At 44.9% G+C, this 24,209-nt stretch overlaps 2 protein-coding genes across 5 annotated transcripts in view; one reads left to right on the top strand and one right to left on the bottom strand.

The window, feature by feature from the left end:
• The window catches only part of rbks (ribokinase), a 41,718-nt gene extending 27,735 nt beyond the window's left edge, over positions 1-13,983 (top strand). For 3 of the 4 annotated variants that reach the window (XM_069199132.1, XM_069199133.1, XM_069199131.1), the window contains exon 9: positions 8,626-9,346. In XM_069199132.1, the coding sequence (XP_069055233.1) occupies positions 8,626-8,811 (186 nt within the window). In that variant the 3' untranslated portion in view covers positions 8,812-9,346. Of the gene's footprint in view, positions 1-8,625; positions 9,347-13,800 lie in introns of those variants that run through there. The other variant, XM_069199134.1, reaches the window with a different exon arrangement.
• mrpl33 (mitochondrial ribosomal protein L33) lies at positions 10,567-16,625 on the bottom strand. The gene is made up of 4 exons (XM_069199135.1): positions 16,529-16,625; positions 14,410-14,428; positions 12,991-13,097; positions 10,567-11,305 (listed from the first exon to the last, which is right to left on the bottom strand). The coding sequence occupies exons 1-4, from the start codon at positions 16,548-16,550 to the stop codon at positions 11,256-11,258; spliced, it is 198 nt and encodes a 65-aa protein (XP_069055236.1). The 5' UTR covers positions 16,551-16,625; the 3' UTR covers positions 10,567-11,255.
• Between the last annotated feature and the right edge of the window lie 7,584 nt (positions 16,626-24,209).

Below are 24,209 nucleotides of genomic sequence, written 5' to 3' on the forward strand. Positions count from 1 at the left end.
AACAGAGCTTTGCCGTGGACTCGAACCAGCAGCCTTTCAGTGAGCCCAGAGCCCTGGGCACCTGCTCCCTGCTGCTGGTAAGAGCACAGGTGTGAAGAGGAAGGCGGGGGGCTGTGGAGTGGAGCGTTTGGTGTTGCGTGCTGTTCCTAGAACCAAGGCAATGAGCTTGGGTTCCTGTCAGGGGATTTCACAAGCTCGCATCTTGTGTTCTCCCCAGCACGTAGACACATCCACCACGTGACCACTCTCTTCCCTTGTGGGCTGGCTCTCCCTAGTCCTGGTAACGTTTCAGCATTTTCTGCATGTGTTCCATAGTGAAGAATACAAAAACATTGGCTTCCTGCCGCCCTAAAAGTGAGCATGAAAAAATAAGCTTCCAGTTTTCTTGGAGCGATTCTGCAGCTGGGATACAAATGCATTAGCAGGCCCTGCAAGGCACACAAGGCGAAGCCATCAGGTACTGCTGGGACTGGACCTGAGTTCTGTGATTGCCATTGTATATTCATGTACAGATAAAGAGAAGTCATTTAGATGTTTGAGATTCTAAATCCAAGTGTGTCTTATGTTCTGTAACAGACTTAAAATGAGGTCAAATCCAGACACTTTTCTGGATTGGCTGGTTGTCCACCATGTCTTCTCTTCACTTCTCCCGATGACTCAGAGTACAGACATAGCTGGAGATAGAATAGGCTGGATGGATAGACACAGAATGATACAGTTGGAGAAAGATCAACTGAAACAGCAGGAAATATGAAAGCAAGAATCAGGAAGACAGACAGCAGAAGACACAGCAGGAGGCAGACACTATGAGGGACAGACAGACAGGAGACAGACAGCATAAGACAGACAGACACAGCAAGAGACAGGCCGACAGACAGCACAAGACAGACAGACACAGCAAGAGACAGGCAGCATAAGACAGACAGACACAGCACGAGACAGACAGACAGGCAGACAGACGGACAGACAGACAGACAGCATATGACATACAGACATAGCAAGAGACAGACGAGAATGACAGCAGGAGACAGCACAATACAGACAGGAGACAGACACAGCAGGAGACAGACACACACAGACTGTCTCTTTGCATTTTCACAGGCCCCATCTCCTGTAGAAAAACTATGAAACCAACTTTCAAAGCTTAGCGCTCTTGAATGGAATTTGCTTTCCTTTTTGTCCGAGCTCTTGTGAGAGTCTTGACGTGGAGAGTTAGATTTTTTTTTTCAGTTCACCGTAGCTTGGGAAAATGAACTGGAGTTTTGTTTGTTCTGGAGGGGAGGGGGAGGAGGGAACCCGTTTTGTGCGGCAACAGAAAGTTGTGAAAGTCGTGTCGTAAAAGATTGGCCTGTGAAAGCTGCGCGGTTAGTTGGCAGCTCGCTCCGGTGTTGTGCCTGTTCTGGTGCTGGAGAGGGTGAAGTCATGGCTGTGGCCAGGGGCATCTGCTCCAGCCGCCCCCCTCACCTGTGACTAAGCCCTCAGGACTGCAGAAGTCAGCACAAGCAGCCAGATTGTGGTTAAACCTCCTATTGTTGGTGAGCTCTTTCACGCTTTGATGGGAGATGTTGAAGCAATAAATCCAGTCTTGTTTAGCTTTCCTTTGGAAGCTTCAATCCAACTTCCAGTAAAACGTATTTTTTTTTTAAGCAAGACATGCATGCCAAGTTTGATTGGAATGGTTAGACTCAGCTAATTTTGGTGGGCCAGGATATGATCTTGAGCATTGAGATTAAATTATTCAAGCTGTGCTTGTCAGCCTGCAGAGTTAAAAAAAAGGCTAGGGATCATTTTCCACTCCCACACACGCACGAAAATAAGAAGAATACGGTGCTTTTAAGATAAATCCGGGAGTCCGAACTGCCAGAGAACAGCTGAGAACTTTTTTTCGTGTCACTCCTGTTGCTTTGCTCGGAGCCTTGACTGGTCTCGGTGTCGCGTGATTTGAGGGATTATTGGTGTGGACTGGCCGCGGCTCGCGCGGCTAGCCGCAGCAGAGCTTTCATCAAGCACGCAGTGAGTCACTCGCAGACATTCGCGCTTGGCGCTGGTGGAGAAAATCCATCCTGTCCCAGGCTACCTACGCCCCCCCCCTGCGTCACTCTTCGTTCCAGGCAGTGCAGGCACTTTAAGACCGCTGGTGTTGCCCTTGTCCAGTGCTCTGGTGAGAAGAGCAGTGATTACATCATTTTCACATCATGCAGTTGTACTCCTCTGTATATCAGCATACACGCACATAACATACTGGTGACGTGTTCACACAGCCTTAGCTGACTGCGAGACAATCATCCGTCTTGGGCTTTATTTAGTTAGAAGCTCATTTCAAGACATTTCAGGAGGGCATCCATAAAAAAACAATCCCATTTATACAGCATAGTCAGGGTTCAGCTTGTGCATCATATTGGAAGTTTACAGGTGGCAAGTGGCATTAGATGATTCTGCAGTGGTCTCTGGTGATGTCTTCACAATCTCCTCTGTGTGTCTAGCAATGGCCAAAACTCAGTGCTTTAAGAACCTGCACCAGACATTATGACTAATGAGCCCTTTGCGCAATTTCACACAGAAACGTGGAAGCTTGTCCATTTAGAAAAGGCAAATCTTGCCACCTGCTGCACAATTTGTCTGTTTTACTTTAGTGCTTTAACATTCTGGAAATGGATTGTTTCACTAACGGTGCCTCACGTGCCCCACATAATAATAGCCTGCATGGTTAGATGCAGTGACCTCTCCTAGTTAAGTATGAGAATACTTGGATGGGAGTGGAGACACACAATTCCCCAATGGATCTGCTGGCGCAGGGTGCAGGAGAGCTGGGGTTCCTTGGCTTTCCTCCGAGCAGAGCTGCCGACCTCTCTTCAGCAGCAAGAGCTGCGTCTGTCCTTAGCCAGCCACGGGAGCCCTGCTGTTTATCCGCACTGCGGGGCCATGGGCTTGACAGCGCACGTGTACTGGAGGGCACGTGTGGGCTGTGTTCTTCTCTCCTGGGCTGTTGCGGGGGTTGTAGTGGTGAGTCAGGTCGAAAACTAATTGGCTCTTCCAACAGGGGGGAATCAGAATTTCATTAAAAAACCGAAGAGCATTCGGAAAGCCTTCTGAAGCGCAATGAGCTGGTGAGCTGGTGAGCGGGAAGAAGGCAGATATTACCCAGCCGTGTCCTCATCCCGGGCCGGAGGAGGCTGATGGAGGGGTGTGCAGGTTGCGCCCCCGCCCCGAGCTGCTCCAGCCGGGTCCAAGCTGATGTGGAGGGGGACAGCGGAGCTCACGGCACAGCAGCACCCTGGGTTAATCCTTATGTTGTCCGTTGCGGCAACCATTGCCTAGCAACCCTTACACATGGACCTTCCCACTCCCATGAGCAGCCGGGTGAGTGGTCTGGAGCTCGCCACTTCCTGTGTGAAGACAGCTCTCTCACTGCCCCCACGTTCACTGCTGCACTGTCACCAGGCCTGGCTGTCCTGCCTGCTGCTCTACAGGGGGTATTAGGGCTCTGCTGTGAAACAAAGAGCCTGCTTACAAACACTAGACCCAGGTTGGATCCACTTTAGGGTTGACATCTCTCTTAGTCCTAGGGATATTTGTTTTGCGGTTCTTTTAATCGTGAACCATCTCCCGGCTAAACTCAGTATCACACAGTGTTTAATTAGCTCACCTTCGTGGCCCTGCATTACCTTCAAAAGGGGAAAAGAAACGATTTGAGAAAACAAGCCCAGTTTTGCCGGGAGGAAATGGTAGGACAGAGTTTCTTTGACTTTGCTGGAGATCCTCTCGATTTTAGACACTGTGTCTTAAACTCAATCCAAAGTCAGACAGCTGGCCAGGCAGGCAGCTTGATCATCCTGATCCTCTGAAGCAGAGACCATGAGTCACAGGTTCCATTTCCCAGGAAGTTCTTTTGCACTGATGAACCTCCGTAGGAGGCCCCCATATCTGCAGTTTCCCTGCTGCCTCCTGGGGCTCTCAGAGCTTAACGTGGGGCATCTTTGGACCTGGGGGGGGTTGTGCTGCTCTAAAGGATGTGCTGCAGACAGGCCCAGTCGGACCACCATCACACAGGAACAGGAGGTCTCTGACCTCCTTGGGTTACCCTCCCCAGCCCCCAGCTGTTTATCCCGCTGTGACTCTGTGGGCATCGAAAGGTTAGGGCCTCCATCATGGGCCTAAAGGAGCCCTTTCCTGAGGCGCCCTGTGTAATCCGCACCAGCCGGTGTCTGAGTCTCCTCGCCACGTGGTGCTGAAACAGTGCCAAGCGACTGCAGAGCAGTGCCTGCTTATTTATACACATGACTCTGATGGGAGAGAACAGAATCCATAAGGCAAACCTGGAGGCCAGAGGCGAAGTGGGACTCAGGTTAAGAACCAAGATCTCGATGGCCAGAGCACATCATGTGGACAGCCTGGAGAAAATCTGATGGACCCCATACCGCACAAGAGTGAGCTCTAGATCCACCTCTGGTTATCCACCCATCTTCTGCCTGCTTTCTCCAATTCAGGGTCACAGGGGATCCAAACCCTATCCCAGTAGGCAATGGACACAAGACAGGGTACACCCTGGATAAGATGCCAGTCCCTCGTAGGGCGCACACAAACACACGAGGGCCAGTTTTCCCAGGAGCCAATTAGAAGCATTTCTTTGGACTGTGGGAAGAACTGGAACACGTGGAGGAACCCCACATGAACACTAGGAGAACATGCAGACTCCTCACAGATTGAACCCAGGGCCCCAGCATTGCAAGGTAGCAGTGCTAACCACTGCGCCACTGTGCCGCCCACACTCTTTCGGTTGTTCGGAGACTTGCAACACAGGATTGCAGAAGGCACAGCCCTGCTGTCTTTGTTGTGTTTGGGATGGGATGGGCAAGCAATGCCAGCGCCGAGGCTTGGTGCTTTGCACAGACAGAGCCGAGGAGGAACGCGGCTTTTCTTCCAAAAGCGCGCGCCAGTCATGGGAATGCCTTGCGGAGCTCCCTCGTCCAGGCTGAGACGGTGCAGCTCAGCCGTGACATGGCGGATGTGGAAAGTTCAAGGGCCCGGACTGGCGATCGCAGTCTACCAGAAAATCACCAGCAGTCGTGCCGGAGAGGTTCGCTTCCTCCAGATTCTCATTGCAGATGGAGAACCTTTGAGCCCATGCATGCTGCCCCAGGGGTGCAAGGATCTGAGTGCTCTGGGGGGGGGAGTAGAGTTGAAGTGCAGCCTGGGGCGGTGAGTAATCAGACAGGCTTGTGAGAACCAGCACCAGAGCCATCTGTGGTTAAATCTAATAGCATATTGCCACATTCCTGCGTGATTTCCCATCAGCATAGCCCCCCTCCCTCCCCACCGAGCCTCCACAGGCCCTGCACATTCCCATGCACTCGTCAATACCGGGTGAGACAAGCTAACCACAACCAACGGACCTGCATTCTTCAGCTGCTCGGGCAGAAACAGAAGCCCGGGGCCTGCGCACAGGAGCCAGAGTTTGAAAAACAATAGCCCCCTTTCATGGCGTCTCAGTGGTCCAAGCCGGGAGCCAGGGACGGCCTGCAGCAGCAGGTGAATCACGCCTGTTTACCGCCACCTACAGCTCAGGCTCAAAGAGAGGTCCCACTGATATCTCTCGAGTGCAAAGTTTGCCTTTTACTGCAGAGCACAAACACGATGACTAGGAGGCAGTGGGAAGGAACAGATCCGAGTGAGGTGGGAGGACTGGCAGGAACATTTCAAAATTCAGATAGCTTCTTTTTTTCTGGGGCTTAAAAACATTAAAGGTCACATTGATTCAGGATTGTGCTACCACTGCTGTCATTTGCTTGCTAATAGTTTTGTAAATTTAGCTTTTGCAAGAATGATATGTGCAATTAGGCTTTCAGAACTACCCTTCACTTTGCCTTAGCCAAATTTTAATTTATTTGGTTAACACTTATCCACCAGTGCTCCCATTACAACAGCTAGCCATTTTACTGGAGCAAGGAAAATGAAGTACTGTACCTTGCTCATGGGTACGACAGCTGTGCCACCACCCTAGGATTTGAACCCACAACCTCCCACCTACAAGTTTAAAGCCCTGGCCATTCCTCTCACACCTAGAAATATATTTTCTGACAAGTCATGTTCTAATCATAATTTGGTCCCTGCAGCTTATTTTTAAGTCCTACATACAAAAACTGAACAGACTCAATCAGATATGACATAAGTAAATCCATTATGCTGATTAACATGTAGACATGTGGCACAGCATAACAGCCATGTTCTCAATTTGCAAGAAAGTCATTCTCACACGAGCAGTGGGAGGAGGTACCCATGTCATGCTGGAATGTCGTCACACCAGGATGAACAGGAATTGAGCGTGAGACCCTTGTCCCAGCTCATCCCACACATTCAGTGGGGCTCAGTTCATGGAATTATGGTGTCCGCAGCATAACTGTCACATAACCACAGTGCAAGACTATTGTTGTTACACTAGAAGCTTAAAGAACACATTATCCTGTTGGAATGTTATCATAGCAGGATGAGCCCACAGAGAGGGCAGCAGGAGAGTCCCAGAACTGGATCAGTGTAGCATCCCACAGTCAGGATCATGCCATCAAGCACTATAAGTGGAGATCTGTAGCAACTAGATACTTGGCCCTCCCCATTGACTGGTCTGTTGTAAACACCAGCTGTCTGTGCCACCAGGGGTAGAGCAGATGAATCTTACTCTGTTGGGCCCCTGAGCAAGGCCCTTAACCCCAGCTGCTCCAGGGGCGCTGTATAAATGGCTGACCCTGCGCTCTGACCCCAAGCTTTTCTCCCTGTCTGTGTGTCTCATGGAGAGCAAGTTGAGGTATACAAATAAAGGCAAATTCCTAATACAAGAAATTGTATATGGCCAATAAAGTGATCTCGTATGTGCTGAAGCCCGTCAGCCTGGTCCACACGATATTGATTCATCGCTACAGAGGACCAGGCTCTGCTCCTGGACGGTCCAGGTGAGGTGTTGCTCATGAAGCTGGGTCTGGTCAGTTCTGGGATGGGAGGCCTCTAAGGAGAACCAGATTGCTGCCATAAGTGGTGTTGGTGGATCAGCAGTTGATGCTCTTCCATCTGGAGCAAGATTTTCAAATTAATTCTCCAGTATGGGTACAGGGAACACTAGATTGTAGGAGGAGACATTAAGCCAAGGTCCTGACTACTTGGTGATTAAAGTTCTCGTGGTACTGTCAGTTCTGGTGACCTGACCAAATTTCACTCTGGGTTTCCAAAATCTGGCCTCCTACAGTCAAACAGAAACACTTTTCATCCAAGACATGGTGCTTTGTGCAGCATCGCAGTTAAGAGGCTGATGGACATGAATCACCTTATTGTTCTAACGTTTTCCATCCCTGAATCCCTGCTCTCAGGACAGCGCTGTGATGATGCTCTGGAATTGGTACATTGGGAAACCTTTTGGCTTTGGGATGGGATAGCAGTGCCAGCTCCAAGCCTGCAGAGCTGTCAGATCGGTGCTTTGCACAGACAGAACTCGGCTTTTCTTCCAAATTGCGCACCAGTCGTGGGAATGCCTGCAGAGCTCCCCCATCCAGACTCAGATCAGCCGTGGCAGTGTATTGTTGGCGAATGAGCTCCCCCTACTGGTTGTTGTTGCAATACTTGGTTTTTTGTAAACACTTGTCATGCTGTGATGGTATTAAATTAGCCAGAAACATTACACACAAAAATATTCGCTATACCTTAATCCGTGTGCATATATCAGTCAACTGAATAGTACTGTTTATTCCATGCTGAAAAGAGAAGAGAGAAAACACGTTTCGGCTGTGAAGCCACCTTGAGGTGTGAGCTATACAGGTTTAGTGAAAGAGAGGGGCAAGTTGCTCAGGGAGGAACGACAAAAAGATCTAAGAGCTCACACCTGAAGAAGGCTTCACAGCTCAAATGTTGTTTTCTCTCTTCTCTTTTCAGCATGGAATAAACTTATTACTTGTTCCTTTGCGGGCTAGGCCTGCTGACGCAGCTACCCACCTGAATAGTACTGTGCTTTTTATAGTTCTGTTGTAGTCCACAGATTACAGACAGAAAACCCAGATGTTTAGGAAAGCTAATAATTTTTCAAATGCAGTGCGATTAATTTGAAGTATTGAAACCGGTACTATACAACTGGAACAACATCTGAAAAGCCCACAGCTTCAACAGGACTCCTTCAAGGGAAAACGTTTCCTTGTGCAAGTTAAAAACAGCCATCATCCGTCTTCCTTTAAAGCCAAACAGACCATAATGGACCCATGTATCAGTTCTTCTTTTAATCTGTAAATGGAACTACAAGATGTCTGGTGCCAGTAGTTATGGATCACTGTTGCCATCTCAGCAGAGTCCTGGGGAGAGCAGCCTGTTTCCTCTGCATAAGATCTTCTAGTTTCACGTGTTACATCACTTTTAACTCAATACTCGTCCCAGTCTCAGAAGAATATGCACTGGACACACCACCACACACCAGAGACAAAGAGACGTATCAGGTGACTCTGTAATGAAAGGTTTTTTATTTCTTTACACAAAAAGGCTGAGACAGGCCTGTGCTGTCCTGTTGCATGAATGCAGAGTAAGCCCTGTGAGGGCGTGTGGAGATGAGCTAGCCTTTCGTCTTGTGACGTCTTGTGTGTCTCTTTGTTTGAACAGGGAGCTGGAGACAGCTTCATTGGAGCCTTGGCCTTTTACATGGCTCGCTACCCCACAATGCCTGTGGAGGAAATGGCCAGGAGAGCCAATCAGGTTGCAGCAGTGAGCGTGCAGGCAGCAGGGACACAGACATCCTACCCGTCCAGATGTGACTTGCCTGCGGAGCTCTTCCAAGCTGGGAAGTGAAAACCTCCAAGAAAATTGGCCCATTTAGTTTGATTAGTACTGTAGATAATCTGATCTCAGACACTTGTTTACAGAAAGAAACCAAGGTATCAGTTTTAATGACATATCAGGGTAGCTTTTTCCACACTCTCACAACTTTTTGTTCAAAAAAGCACCTCCCATACTCAGCACCTCACTCCATTCCTACTCCAACACTTCTGTGACAAGTGAAATATGCATTTTCTTTAAATGCAGCTGACATAAAAATATCCTGAAAATACAACCATTGCACCTCCAAAGTCTTCTTTTAGAGTTGTACTGTATATGGGTGAGGACTCAGAGGTTAGGAAGGAAACAAGTTAAGATTTCTTTAAATAATGTAATGAAATAATCATACGGGGCCTTTATAATAGAATACTGTCCAGCTCTTCGAAATTGTATAAGGAACTATGATTACTTATTGATACATCCTTCACTGTGAAAACCTTCCTTGCTTTTCACAAATAACGAAGAATGATGAACTATCTTAAGTCAAGATTAAATAGTTCTTACTTTCTTGTTGCCTTGAATTATTGCCTCTGTTTTAGGAGTAAAACTAGACGGCTGGTGCGCGAGTGTGAGGCAGGAAAGACTTCTTTCATCATCAGTATCCCGCCACAAGTTAAGCCCACAGAACAAAGCCTTCTGTATTCCTCACAGGTGTGGCAGTGAAACCTATTGGACTTTACTCTGCAGCACATAGTGAGCCATTAACCAAAACATGCAGACAATTCTTTTAAAGGCCTATCAATTCAATTTGTTTTTATGACTCCAAAGGGGCCCCCTGTGTTGCACTATTATTTCACCAAGAGCTTGCTAGAAAGGAAGCTTATGAGCTTGTACCTAGGATTGTTATATCATTCATCTTTTCTGGAGGAAGATCAGTCAAGCTTGAAAAGGGGAGTAAGTCTGAATATTTTTTTGTTAAAGCCCTGGGCTTGGAATATCTTAAAATAATTCTGGGTATCTCAACCACCTTTTCAAGAGCCTATGTTAAGGTCCAGGCTTCAGCTGGGATGCTTGGAGAGTCAACAGAAACAAACAGAGCATGTCTATTTTATTAACCTTAAATATAAATGTTAACACACCTGCATTTAAGAACTACCTGATACCTTTAATCAGAGTAACTTAGTTTTACACATTGACACAGCATGGCCTTTTTGCAGAAGAGATTGGGAATGAAGTGGCTAACCCAGGCTTTGAATCCACCGCCATGCAATTAAAAGTCCCAACCACTTGTCCACACAACTGCACAAGGTCACCGTAATGTGCACTTCAGCAACCCAGCTGCACCAATACTTCCTGAACTAATTCCTTTTAGCATGTCTGCACCATTTCACAAGCAACAGTGGAAACAGGTGCTTCATTATTGAGTAATAAGTGGCATTCACTGCCTTGGCCAAACAAGACCAGACCAGTTGACTATAGAGTGACGCCTTCAGTTTGAATCTAGGTACGTCACTATTTTGTGCCCACAAAGTCTGACAAACATGGTAAGACACACTGGTGAATAACTCAACCTGCTAGGACAGAAACTCTTTAAACCATCTATTGTATCATTTGGAGGGGCCAGGTGTACAGCTGTCAACAGGTCACCATGCCCCTTATTGTCTAGAGTTTTTGCAACTCTCATGTATTGTAGGAATTACATGCGTTTAGGATTTAAGCCACAGAGATTCTCGAGATCACTAACTACCACAAAACAAAGTGATAAATATCACTGCAAGAAAACAGTGACGAGATTTAACACCAGCTTTTATTCAAGCAATGCCCAGTATCCAATCTGGGTCAACCCAAAGATAATCAGAGATCAAGGTGGTCTCAGCATACAAGATAAGGTCAGCTAGAAAAATCGACTGAGTAAAGGAAACCTGCTGATCCTCTGCCCACCAACTGAATGGGCCAAGGACATGCAAACACTTTCACAGTCTGCTTCCTATGCCAGTGATCGTGATGTTAAGGTGTTTTGTTTTTTTAATCCCTTGGGTTTATGGATAGTATTCTGGAATCATGGCTGCAACTTCTACCCATTATTACATAAACAATAAGTATTTCAAAAGCATGTTCCCCTTCTGAGAGCAGCTGTGCTATAAGCAATTCAAGGAAACCTCTGTCATGTTTTCCCACGCTGTATTTTTCTACATTCCAGTGACTTAGCTTAATGACTGGATTTCTTGCAGAAACAACCCCCCCACCCAGTCCCAGCCCAGTCTTGTCTTGGTCACAGCAGCAGCTGGTGCATCGCCCACTGCCTCCTCCTCCTCCTCTTTCTGACGGGATCTCTCGTCACTCCCCAGAGCCTTCGGGACACATTCCAGCCCAGCAAGTGACAAACAATCCAGTTCTCATAATGCGAAACTTGGAAGGTCTTTCAGCTCTGCCCACGCTGTCCCGGCCTGGAGTCTGCAGTGGCAGCCAATCTCCTCCTAAATGGAACGGATCTTCTTCTTCTCGAAGAAAAGCACGTGCTTGTTCACTACGAGAGGAGGACACATCCCTTCAGGAGACTCGAAATCAAAAGACATTCAGCAACACGACAGAAATCACCATTAGCTCTTTATAAAATTGCAGATTGTGGAAGAGAGGCATTCATTTATACACACAACCCATGTGTTTTAATAGGCTAGAAATGGATGTATACAAATCCATCCATCCTCTAACCGCTTCATCCTATCCAGCCTCATGGGGAGATGGAGCCTTTCCTGTTAAGCAATGGACGCAAGGCAAGGTACACCCTGGACAGGACTCCATTTGTGCAAGTCATGTTCTATCAGTGTAGTGAGCTGAGGTGTCTAATTTTACAGTAATTTCAGAGTGAGAGAAGGTGCACACTTTGTCTTACATTGTCCTTCCAATATCCAAAGGGTAGAATTTTTTAATGGGTTTCCTACATTATAGTCTTATGCACTAATAAGTCAATGTAAAAAACTAAGAAACTTCTCCTCTCTAGCTGAAAATGACCAGACTGAAATGTGAGTCATTCAGGCACTAGAGAACTCATGTGGAAAACTGATCAGATACTCTGTATTCAGGTGTCTGCTGTGCCTCAACCAAAGGCAGCACAACACAAACTCTTCAAGGAGATGTAAGCAAGAGACTGTCCTACGAATCATGGAAAAAGAAAAAAAATCTGTCTGTGTGCATTTTTAGATAATTGTTTCAATAATTATTTTTCCCCATAGAAAGTCTAAATTCGTGTGAGACAAGTTTTGATATTTAAAACAATATCGGAATCATCCCTCTGTGTCTATCAGCGAGGATATAGCTTATACTAGAGTAGGGGGGGTTCAAAATGGATCATCTTTGAGATTCTCCGTCACCTGAACAGCTGATCAAACGTTTCCGGACATTTTCATTAAAATCAGGTCAGCAGGTGACTGATTTCATAAGGAATGTCCCCCACATGACTTGGGCTTCAATTATTCACTCGGCTCTCTGTTGCTCCGCAGATCCCCTCTGCTGCTGTATGAAGCCACAGCGCAGTTCAACGCAGTTTCAAAATGCATTTATTTTGGATGAAAAAGGCCTTTTTTCAGAGAGAATAACAGCAGCACACAAACATGCATCTTCTCCTGCTGATGCACTGTCATTTCAATCTTTCTCAAAGGCCTTTTTATAATAAGTATAGAAAATATACTTAACCACAGAATGCAGAAGGGCATACATACCAGTCACAGATTGCATCTTCTAATGTCCAGCTGGCGCAGGAAATCACAAAGTCAGCTGAGCAGCTAAAACTAGTTACAGCCAGAACCAAACGAGGCCCAACTGCCAAGGACAAACAGGTCCGCCGGCCTGAAGCCTACAAGCGCAACAGCCCTGCGGCACACATTTGCCGCTAGCTCCTGCAGGAGCTCCGACAGGCCTCGGGGTCCCCTGATTCCGTCGTGCTCTCAGCCAGAGAAAGCCGACTGCGTGGATGCAGATTGAGGGGAGCTGGAGGCCAATAACTAATGCATGCTTAGTTATAGATGACAGAAAGGGGCTGCTGCTTAATTTTGTTTTGGGCAGACAGGGATGATGAGAGCACGTGCAGGGCTCCTGTATTCACAATCAACACTCGCGGCCTTTCTGGCACAAGCAGAAGGAACGGACTCCTCCTGCGGCGCCAGCCGGAGAGCGCGAGAGCACAGCCACGGATCCCGGCTCCCGCTCCCTCACCTTTCGGGTCGTGCTTGCGCAGCACCAGTCTCTCGCGGAGCCGGTTCCTCTTGGTGTTGAAGCAGTAGCCTGTCCCGGCAGCACTCACCATCTGAACCAGGATCGTCCTACAAGAGAAGCGACACATGGGCGCCTGACAGCAGATCCCCTCTCTCTTCTCGGCCTTCCACACCGGGTCTTTCTTGTGGACCTCGGGCGGAATCGACACTGCCTGAACGCCAAGCGAGTTCTTCAACCAGGGCTGCTGAAAGACTCCAAGCTGACTTTTTTTCGTCCTTCACAGCAAGGAACCCAAGCAGTTCTTAACCATACTCCAAGACAAATGTTATTGTGAAGCTTTTTAAGAACCTTTTGTCTCCGCAGCCAAGACATTCAACGTGAAAATAATATAATGCTTTTACCTTCTTTTATGCGTTTATGCTTCAGTATCTTTTTCTTGCACTATAACTAAACTTGAATGCCTGAGCCATTTGCCTAATGGTGCCATTTTTCACTGGGCCTGGTGTCATGGATACAGCAACAACAGGAGTACAGTGGGTCTTCCCAGGGTTCAATGGGGGTGGCTAGCTGGGAAACGCAACCACGGGCGAGACTGTACCTAGACAGGGATTGACTTTCCCAGTGATCGGACGCCTCTTGCTGGCCATCAGCTGTCACTTCACGTACCACAGACGCTACTCATGCTTTAGTAAACAGTTTTCAAAAACCAGAAGATGCTTCTACATTCTAAAAATTACCTTACTCTGCGTCACACTGTTCTTTTTATTAGTCACATTAACAAAGAATGCCCCAACTTGTTTGCCATTATAGCCATTCTTATAAGGCACCAAAGAAGAGTTGGCAGGCAGCAGCAGATCAGATGTCCAAACCTGCCACAGCTGTAAGCCCAGGGCTCAGAGAAGTGCGGCGAGATGGAGCAGACCCAGACGCAGCTGGTATCTAGCGTGAGAGATTGGCCTCACCACTGGGACACAGATGAATTTGTTCAAATAAAACTTCACAAGTTTCAAGCTGTGGTTTTAAAACTATGGTCTTTTAATTAGCTGAAGGATATTGGGGGAAAAATCACACAGGGTAAGAACATACACAAAAAAGGAGGCCATTTGGCCCATCTAACCCATAGGGTAGTTAGCAGCTAATTGATCCCAGGATCTCATACAGCTGTTTCTTGAGAGAAACTAGGTTTTAACAGGACTGGGTTTTAACAAGCTTGTTCCACACTCCCACAACTCTTGAGGTGAAGAGAAGTGTTCTCAATTTTAAATCCACTTCTACACAGTTTCTACCTTTGTGTACTATGATGCAGTTTTCACTGCTCATTCTGAAGAAGTCCACACAATATTTTTGTGGCACAGACTATTTCGTATCACATAAAAAACAACATAAAACAACATAAAGTTAAAAAAGAGAGAGACTTACTTGGATTTGCCCCTGGCCACTGTTTCCCACATGAAAGAAAGAAAAGAGTATTAGCATGTATGTGTTTGGACACCACAGTCAAAACATAAAATGACCTAAAAACAGGCAGAACACGATCATTCGTGTACATCCGTTTCTGTACCAAGATCTTTCACGGAGAGAGGGGGATTCCCACTTTAATATTAGCTCTGAAACTGCCAAGGCATTCCTGCTTTCCCTTCTGGCCAGTTAGCTTCCAGATTGCTTCCCTATATGCTGCATCTAAGTCTCTAAATGTACTTCCTGAGATCAGCTAGATGTTGATTCATCTAGCAGGAATTTAAAAATGGGACTAATCCTTTACTTACTTAAAGATGTAAACCTTCAACTAAGGAACACCCACAAAAAACCAGTCAATTCCAATCAGACTCTAGAGACAGCCATAGACTCTGCAGTGCTGTGGCAGAGTGACTTGAGTGGGCTGTTTCAGCACACCTTGTCTTCTCAGCAATCAGAAGCAGGTCACCTGTACCCCAGACATTACTACTCACACAGTCCACACATACTGCGGCAGCACCGGGCTGTCCTTCTGGAACGACAGCTTCCCTGCAACAAAGCTCATCAGACCTGCTGCAGTGCAACAACTTTAGCTACGCTGACACCTAAAGCATAATAAATGTAGCCTAACATTTCTCCTGCAACATGTTAGGAGCATGTTATTCCAAGGAACATGGATCAGGGAACACGGTGTTCCCTTTTCTGTCAATATTCCTTCCTTAACCAGTTAAATCAACTGAAAAAACACTGACAACCTAGAGAGATGTTTGCACAGAAGGGTAGTAAATGGAGCAGTATGGGTCCAAAGAATTGCACAGTGCAAAAGCAGCATCCCCTACTGGGATTTGAACCTGCAGCCCTCTGTGGTCTCTTATGTGCTGTGGCACAAGCTGCTTCTGATAGGTAGCATACAAAATGCCATGGTAACAACACACAGAAACAAAACCCGTCTTTGATGAAGTGTGAGAGTGATCATTTCTAGCGGCACTTATACAAAACTGGAAGCAAAGAGGCGGGCATTATGGTATTACGCTCCCTCAAACACTGAAGCAGCACGAACCTGTACTAGGTCAATTCAATAACTGCATGCCGACTTAGTCTGGGATCAAGCAGACCACCTCTCACCCACAAAGGAATGAGCGCCTTTCATTGCATTACAGAAAGTAGTGGATTTTTTGTAAGACTTAACAAGTTCTCTGGAGAATAAAACAACCTTTAAACAAACTGCTGATTTTGTGTCATTTTTCCCCAAAAAGCTGGGTAAGGCAAATGACTACCTTTATTATCATTTGAAAATTCAGGGCGCTTCAAGTCGCCTAAGCTGCGCTCGAAGGTACGAAATTCCGTGAGAACTAGTGCCGTGAGCTGCGCGGGTACATACACTCCATCGCTCCCGGTTAGAGCCGAGAGGCCAAATTAGTGTGGAGTGACCTGGCCTGACAGTGAAACTTAACTTTCGCTCCACAAAAAGGCCACGTCAGAGCCACTTTGTTAAAAGATTCAAGATCTAGGCAAGAGCTGTCTAACAGAGTTTTATTTGACTGTAATGACTCCTAGAATTCAATTTAATGTCGCGCACAGCACTGGTTCAGATCCGCAAATGACTTCGTTAAAAATACAACATTAAAATACATAATCTACAATGTATTTAAATATTTTCCAGATATTAAGTCTTAATATTATTATTCTTCGACAAATCCTTCAATCCAGGTACGAATCCCGTATTAAATCAGTCGTTCATGAATGCATTTCTTTGTAAATTATTATTGTAACAGCCAGACACAAATGTATGTGGATTCTCACAGAGGACTCTTTGAAATTATTATTATCGTTTAAATTGGCACATCTGCATCCACGTTTAAGCAATAAAGTAGATCGAGAAGGGGTATAGGACAGTATTACCACGCTACAGTATTTTCTGCGATTTCAGTTAAATCGAAAGATGTTTCATACAGATCTCTACAGCTTACACGTTTGCTCTATCAATTTGAAGCAAAACAAATAAACGAAAAACATTCTATAATCGTCGAACAGTACTTCATTATTCATGCATTCGAACTGTGTATATTGTCTCTATACTTACAATTTACCGCTGTAAGAAACATGTTTCAAGACAACCACCTTCACAAAACAGTGTCACATTGATGAAAAATAATGGACGCGATACATTTAAAAACAACTTCCGGGAATCAGCGCCCAACTGCATCCGGGTCATTCAATTATTTAACCCTTTCGAGGACGGAAAGCCTCGGCGCCAAAAGAAAAGAAGAAAACCGAAAGTTACGTAAAGTGGGACCCCTGCAAACAGTGACTCACAACTCAATTGTCACAATACACCTGAAACCAGTGATTGACTTTGTTTCTGAGATATTAAGGATTTTTTTAGATTTTGTTTGTGCCAAATTAGTCATATTATTGTGCTTTTGTAATTCATAATGTTACATCTTTTTTTTAAGGACGTTATGTCACTCAGGTACCCACTGACAGTCCCATACCACTTCTTGGCACATCAGTGCACCAATCTTGAAGGAAGAGTTAAACTGGGGAAAGAAGGGACCTACAGATGCTCCAAGGAACATCCCCTAATCTGTGAAGCCTGGCCTGGACACACATGGTCACCTCTGGAATTGGCTCACAATCTTTACCGATGCTGTAACTACATGAAGCAGCTGAATTAATTCTGAGTTTTACTAAAATATATTGTCCATGTCTTATGTAGAAAAAAAGGCTTCCGTACTTTGCTATGCAGCATGACAGTGACCCAAAACACACAGCCAGAGCAACCAGGAAGCTCATCAAGGGAAACATGGAAAATCTTATACAGGCCAAGTCTGTCTCCGGGTATAAATCTAAGTGAGTAGCATTCTACATAGTGAAGAGCAATCTGAACTCAGAACACCCTAGAAATAGACAAGAACTCAAAGTGGCTGGTGAGCTCAGTAACCAGTAGATGAGGTAGACCAACAGGCATAAAATGGATTCCTGTGGCACTCCAGTGTTACATGTGGCAATATAGTGGCTCTTAAGATAATGTACTTTCTTTCCTGTTTCACACCCATGCACTACCCTGGAGTCCTCTTGCTTTTAGTATAAGAATTATTTCATTTAATTAGGAACATTATCAAAAAACTGAAAATGTATCATACACTGCAGTGTCATCTGTCCAAGTTGCTTGTTTGAAGGTTACTAGCACGTTAGCTTTGCAGGACCTTGCCTTTCTAAACCTTTGGTAGAAGGTTGTTGAAATGCCATGGTTTTGTAAGTATTCTTCTAACATAGAGATAACTAATGTTTCTTAATCCACTCTAACAAGTACGACTGAGTTCGCAATGTTTTCCTGGTTCAGTTCTGTCCTCCTTCTTGTGATGCTACATCTACAGTTCCACACTGAGATCTGGGTACAGCTCCCATTCTAACTGAGAGCTGAAATATCCTACCTAGGAGTGTGTGAATAGCATCCTTCATTTCCTTAAGTAAGACTGGGAAACTACCATCAGGCCCTGGTGACTTATTCATTTTTAACTGTCTAAGCCCCAGTAGAACACCAGTATCAGATATACTAAAATTGCTCAATATTGATGGAGCTTGTTCTGTAACAAGTGACAAGTTAAATATAACAAGTTAAACATATTATAGAATGTCTCCTTCTTTTACATTTTTTAGATTGTGGTAGTCACTATATTGCCATACAATAAATGGCTTATGACCTTATTTAAAAACATTGGAGCAAAAGAGTTCCTCTCATGCGGAGAAGGGACACTTCTTTACACAAAGGTCTGTGGGAGTTTGGAGCGAGCAGTCCAGGCATGTTATCGAAGCCAATTCCCTGGCTTTGTCTGAGAAATGGCGGGATGAGATCCTGCGATCCACAAGCTTCTCACTACATAACAGACCAGACGGAGTGACTGAGCCTCTTGTTGGTAACCTTTCCTATGTTCTGATTTAAAAATAATTCGGAAACGCGTGTGTGTCTCTTGCACGCCGCTGACGTCAGCTAGAGTGCCGCTCGGGGAAGTGAAAGAGAGGAAGTCAGGACCCTGGAGAGGGGGCTGGAAAGAGGAAGGGGGCAGCGGAGAGGAAGCGATACTGAGGAGAGGAAGATGGTTAACCTGTCTCAGAAAGAAGCAGCTGGGTGGAGCACCGCGTCACACGCCGCCAGCAGGGCCGAGAAGCTTCCGTCACCAAAGATCCTTCGCTGCCCACCTCTCAGACCCTATGTGCGCCACTCGTGGACAGAAGAGAAATTGCACACCAAACAGAAGGAGGTGTAGTAGTTCAGGTGGGTAGCTGCGTCAGCATGCGTAGGCTGCAAAGGAACAAGTAATAGGTTTATTCCATGCTGAAAAAAAGAAGAAAGAGAACACAACGTTTCGGCCGTGGAGCCTTCTTCAGGTCACTTGTTCCTCAGAAGGAGGTGTATCCTCTTTTTCTAGTTCTTATAGGCTAATCTCTCTAAGAGTCGGAAGTCATTGATCCTGAGTTGTTAGTTGTTAATATGATCAAGAAAGATCCAAAAACAGTCTTTTTGATTTATAAATGTTTGAGGCGATACATGCAATAGGTTTGGTGTTCTGTACCTGACGTGTCATTAAAATCTACCCTTGTTTTGTAAACACAATTCCATTTGGTTCCATGGTTTTTAGGCCACATGATCATAGCATACAGAATGACCGTCTCTCATTTTATTTACGTTTTTTTGTGTCCTGGTCATTAATGTACAGTCGAAGACTACAGGAGATTTTAAAATGACAACAGATTGAGAGTCTCACTTACCTTTCAAAGACTTTATATTCCTGTCTCCCTGTGAGGTTGGAAGAGGTGGCTCTGTGAGACAGCCACCATCTTGGCTCAAGCCCACACCAAGGCAAGATGTGTTTTGAGCAAAGATGGTGGCTTTCTCACAAAGCCACCTCCCACTACCTTACACTCCTTTTAAGCAAAGTTATAAATTCGTAGTGAATTGGTTAAAATATTTTCATATTTGTATAATGTGCCTTTAACTGCTTAAGACTGATAAAAGGGAAAAGGAGTTCAAGTGCGTTTCAGCTGCATCTTCCTTTGCCTCCTGAGGACACAGGTAGAAACAATGCTGAAGTGCATTTAAAACCAAAAACAGGAGACTTCCATACCCTGAGAGTTGTGAGAGTGCCCTGTACCCTGGTCCCGTACCCGGGGTTCATCACCAACAATGACAGCAATTTGTCAGCTTTGTTAAAGAGTGAGACTGCAGAGGGGATGAAAGATTTCCAGTCACCTGGGGACACAGAGGAGTCTCCTCAGTTGATTTGATTTACCCAGATGATTTTGCTGCTTATCTTCTCTAATTTTCCCAACCTATTACAATTAACTATACTGATGTTGCCAAACCAACAAGAACACTTAACGCTTCCAAAAGTGTTAAAATAGTTCCAGCTAGTTTAAAATAGCAGTCTCCCAAAACAAAGTGTCTCTGTTAGACTTTTTTTTTATAAATGCTGACTCAACATTTGGCCCAACTTAAGCTTTTGTTTATGACACTCATAGTCATTGACAACCTCTACATCCTGACCATTAATTAAGAAGGTTGGAGGGATGTTGTATTTTTCCTAAAATCAGTCCTCGCAGTTCCTTTGTTTATAAAACATTTAACATCAAAGACAACTTTTGTAACCATTCTTAAGTCCATTTAAGTAGTGAAAATGTCAAACCTTTGAGTGCTTTGTATGTTATAACAAAACTTTTGAAATCAATTGTGTGTCATTAAAAGCCTGGCCCACAGCTCATGTTGTATAAAGTAAAGCACATTAACAGCAGCACCAAAAGTCAACTATTTAATAATCCTTAATGAGGTCCAGCAGTTCAGAATTGGCAAGGAGTGGACAAGCCTAAAAGTGGGCTGTACTGCATAAATTGAAAAATGATACCCTTTCATTAAACACGAAACTCGAAAGCAAGTCAGTTAAAAAATGATAAACATAGAGTTTTTACTGCAGAACTAGCCCCAATCTCACATCCATGTCTGACCATACTTAAGCTATGGATTTGGGCTGCAGACATGGCATACCACGTAATATCTGTGACCCTGTCTTATAATAAACAAAATCTTTTTGCTACGCCAGTGTTCTAACTTACTTTAGAAACATCCAAGTTGGTAACAGGAGTGGTTTGCAGGGGTGTGCAGCTTTTATTTTAACAACATTGCCGTTTTTTCCTGCACACAAAGCAAAACAACAACAAAAACTGTGGGAAATAAAATAAATTACAGAGTTTTGTATCATAAGCGTCCATCCCCGGGGGTGTAGCCAGGAACTGATTTTTTGGGTGGGCCTGTGCAAAAGTGGGTCGCCCGGGCTCTAACTGATCATCCTGCCAGCATAGGGGCACCCCTCCAATTTACAAAGCAATCCTCAAGAGGTATAATCAAACAGCAGAATTAGCTTAACCTTATATATACAGTACGTACTGTCTCTCTTCACACACACATAGGTTAAGCAACAATTACCTAGACTGCCAAACGCTGCTGTGCTACAGCGGACACTCACACAAAAAAAAACAACCAGTGCTTTCCTCTGTTGTGAGGTTTTGGCCTTCTAGACCAGACCCAGGCATCGGGGCTTGGAATTGAACATGGAGATAATCTCATCACTGTCTAGAGTCGGCAAATTCCCGTTCAAAGGACGGCTAGTTTGCAAAGGTCTCTCAGGACTTTGTCTTTAGCTAAAGAAAAGCTGCAAGAGCTCATTTTCACTTGTTGCTTGTAACAGTTCTAAGTATTTCGTATGCCTGCTTTTAGATTGTTCAGTAGTTTTACGAATAACTCCGAAGTTAATATTTTATTGCAAAACACAATGAGCACAACTACTCCTTTCATTTGTGAAGAGACACCAGTTTCCAAATTACCGCCGGTACAACACGAGAGCCTATATTCACATTTTTAAGTATTAGTTTCAAGATCGATATAATTTAACAATGAAAACAAAATTGAAAGCACAAGCTTAATAATATAATGATCATAGACTTAACATTTCTATTCATTTTTGAAGTACAAAGCAGAAGGTGTTTCCTATACCTCAAATATATCGATTAAAAGTGTTCGAATACCATGTATTCATTACAGAAAACAGCAGAGACAGTTATATTGCAAATACAAAATGTATTTACTTTGAAGAGTACTACGGGACATTGCGAATCAATAAAGACGTTAAAAAATAAGCCGATGTAGTTATTTTGCAAATAAATAAAGCATTTTAAAAACAGATTCTCATTGACAGTAAACAAGCCGATCCACCTGGCGCAGCTAGCTTGAAGAGCTCTCAGACCCGTGATTGGCTAAACCCCGGAGAGCTCGGGCAGCGATTGGGTGAAGAGTGAGAATCGACACTCTGATTGGGTAAAGCGCCACAGCGGAAGTTCCGAGAACCTGTAGATACACAGGTGATGGATGTTCTTCTTGTTCCAAATACTATAGCCCCGGTTAATCGTGTGTGCTGTTTGAGCAGCTGGATATACAATAGCACATCCATTGGTTTCCAATTACTGATCAATCTAAGAGAAGTCGCACTGCGGTCAAACCTGAATAGCAGACAAAGAATGTCATGACATCCACAGCGCGTTCACGACTCCAGTAGCATGTCGCGATCACCCATCACTGCCATGGCGCCACTGTTGCAACATTAAGTCCATATATCGCGATATGATATACCCCGAAAAAAACGCCCCTGCCCCATGTCACGACATGGTGCCCGCATATCGCGATATGGCGTACCCCGACAAAACGCCACCCCCATGTCGCGACATGAAAGGCCCTATATCGCGGTATGACATGCCCAGCCAAAACGCTCACTCCACATGTCGCGACATGGAGCCCATATATCGCGATATACCAAAAACTGTCACGCCCATGTCGCGACATGAAGCCCGCATATCGCGATATGACACACCCTGACAATTTAGCATTTAGGATATGCTGACCCCATGTCGCGACACAAAGTCCATATAGCCCGACACGTCCTGTTTGGGTATATCATGTCCTGATATGGGACTTCTGTTGCAATAGTGGTGCCAAGGTGGCATGGAAGCAAGGCGCCAGTTGTGATATAAACCGCAGCGATATACATGCGATATACATGGGGTCCCTATCAGGACATGCTGCGGAGGTCTTGTCGCGATGGTATCCAACAGTTAAGCATTTGGCAACAGCGTGTCATGGTAGGGAAAGAAAAATTAAAATGTGTCTTAGAAAATAAAAACCATAGATCTTACAATCACGGTGATTTTACATACATTACAACCACAGGTTTATGTCATAGGTGGTTAACTTGTTGGCATGCATCATGTATTAGTCACATCATGTATTAGTCACATCTAAGGAGGCTCATGTTTATGGATATTGTCTTTAAAATGTTAAGAGTACGATCTAAACTGTAACAGAGCGCTTGAACTCGGCAGACGGGGTCACTGGAGGTCACCGTGCAAAGCGCTATATCACGGTAACGAAAGCAGCAAATGTAGCACTAACGAATGAGACCGGTTTGGTTTCCCTACGATATTGTAGGGGGGCTGAGTGACGTCACGACCCCGAAAAAAAACAAGGCGCTATATCCCGGAAACGAAAGCAGCACAAACTGGCACAAACGTAGCACTAACTAATGAGGTGGGTTTCTGTAGGGGGAGCAATTTCCCGGAGCTTTTACCTTGCCTTTAAATACTCAGCGGACTTGAGCATAACGTATGGGTTTCAGAGGTTGGAGTAAATGCATAGCCCCAAGGGTTATATCGAGTGAGGCGCCATGAGAATAAAAACTGCAACGATATTAAAATATTAAGTTCTGAAGATCTTGTTTGATCTTTCATGATGGTTTTAAACCCACGAAATTAATATTCTATTTTCGATGCCAAAATACACCTTATTTGGAAATTCGTGACTTCCCACAAGACTTAACACTGAATTGTTATCGTCGCATTACAGTGCTAACCAATTTATCGTACTGCTCGTCTGCTAATAAAAGTGTCAAATACAGACTTTGGATGTATTTTAGCTCTGTAACCGTGGTTCACTTAAAAATACTGCAGGGCATTTAGAGGCGATCTGAATAGTTATCTGTAAAATGCACACTCGCATCTATCCGTCAATATTATCTTAATGTTATTCATGCATTCCAAAACTTGTAATTTGTTTACAGGAGAAATTTTAGAACCTCTTCGTGTTTAACTCCTACAGGTCGAGCTGCAACAAGCAAACGCGTGCACTGCCCCTTGCGTTCCAGAAACACTTGTATTCGGGAAGCCAGGCTTGTACTCCTTAAAACCCAAGATGCATCTCATGTGTCTTATTTGTTTCGGGACTGGTTTGAAAAACGTAGATATATGCATTTGTTTTGCCATGTTGGCTAATAAACACAAACCTAGCGCTAGAAAGCTCTACGAATGTCTGAGGACACCGATAGCCAATTAGGCTACGGCTACGCACTATATTTACATAATGTATTTATTGGTCACAAAAGATACAGGGAGCCAATAGCAAATCGCATACGGTGGAAAAAATCAAACACGTAACATTAAAAAGCAAATCATGTAATGCAAACAAGGGGGAAAAAATCTTAAATTACTTTGGACTGATTGGGTAGGCCTAGGATCAATCAGGGTGGGCCTGGAGCCTATACTGGCAAGCAATAGGTGCAAAGCCTGATACACTCTAGACAGGATGCCAATCCATCACAGGACACAAAGACACAAACACACACACTCACACCAAGGACGATTCTCACAGAAGCCGCTTGACCTAC

Source organism: Lepisosteus oculatus, chromosome 2 (assembly GCF_040954835.1).
Source record: "Lepisosteus oculatus isolate fLepOcu1 chromosome 2, fLepOcu1.hap2, whole genome shotgun sequence".
Classification (NCBI taxonomy): domain Eukaryota; kingdom Metazoa; phylum Chordata; class Actinopteri; order Semionotiformes; family Lepisosteidae; genus Lepisosteus; species Lepisosteus oculatus.

Bases quoted from the DNA above. Each gene is read 5' to 3' on its own strand.
- mrpl33 (XM_069199135.1), bottom strand. From the start codon at position 16,550: ATGTTTCTTACAGCGGTAAATT. The intron at 11,306-12,990 runs GTGAGGGAGCGG...CTCCTCTCGTAG, and splicing joins GCGCAAGCACGACCCGAAAG to TGAACAAGCACGTGCTTTTC.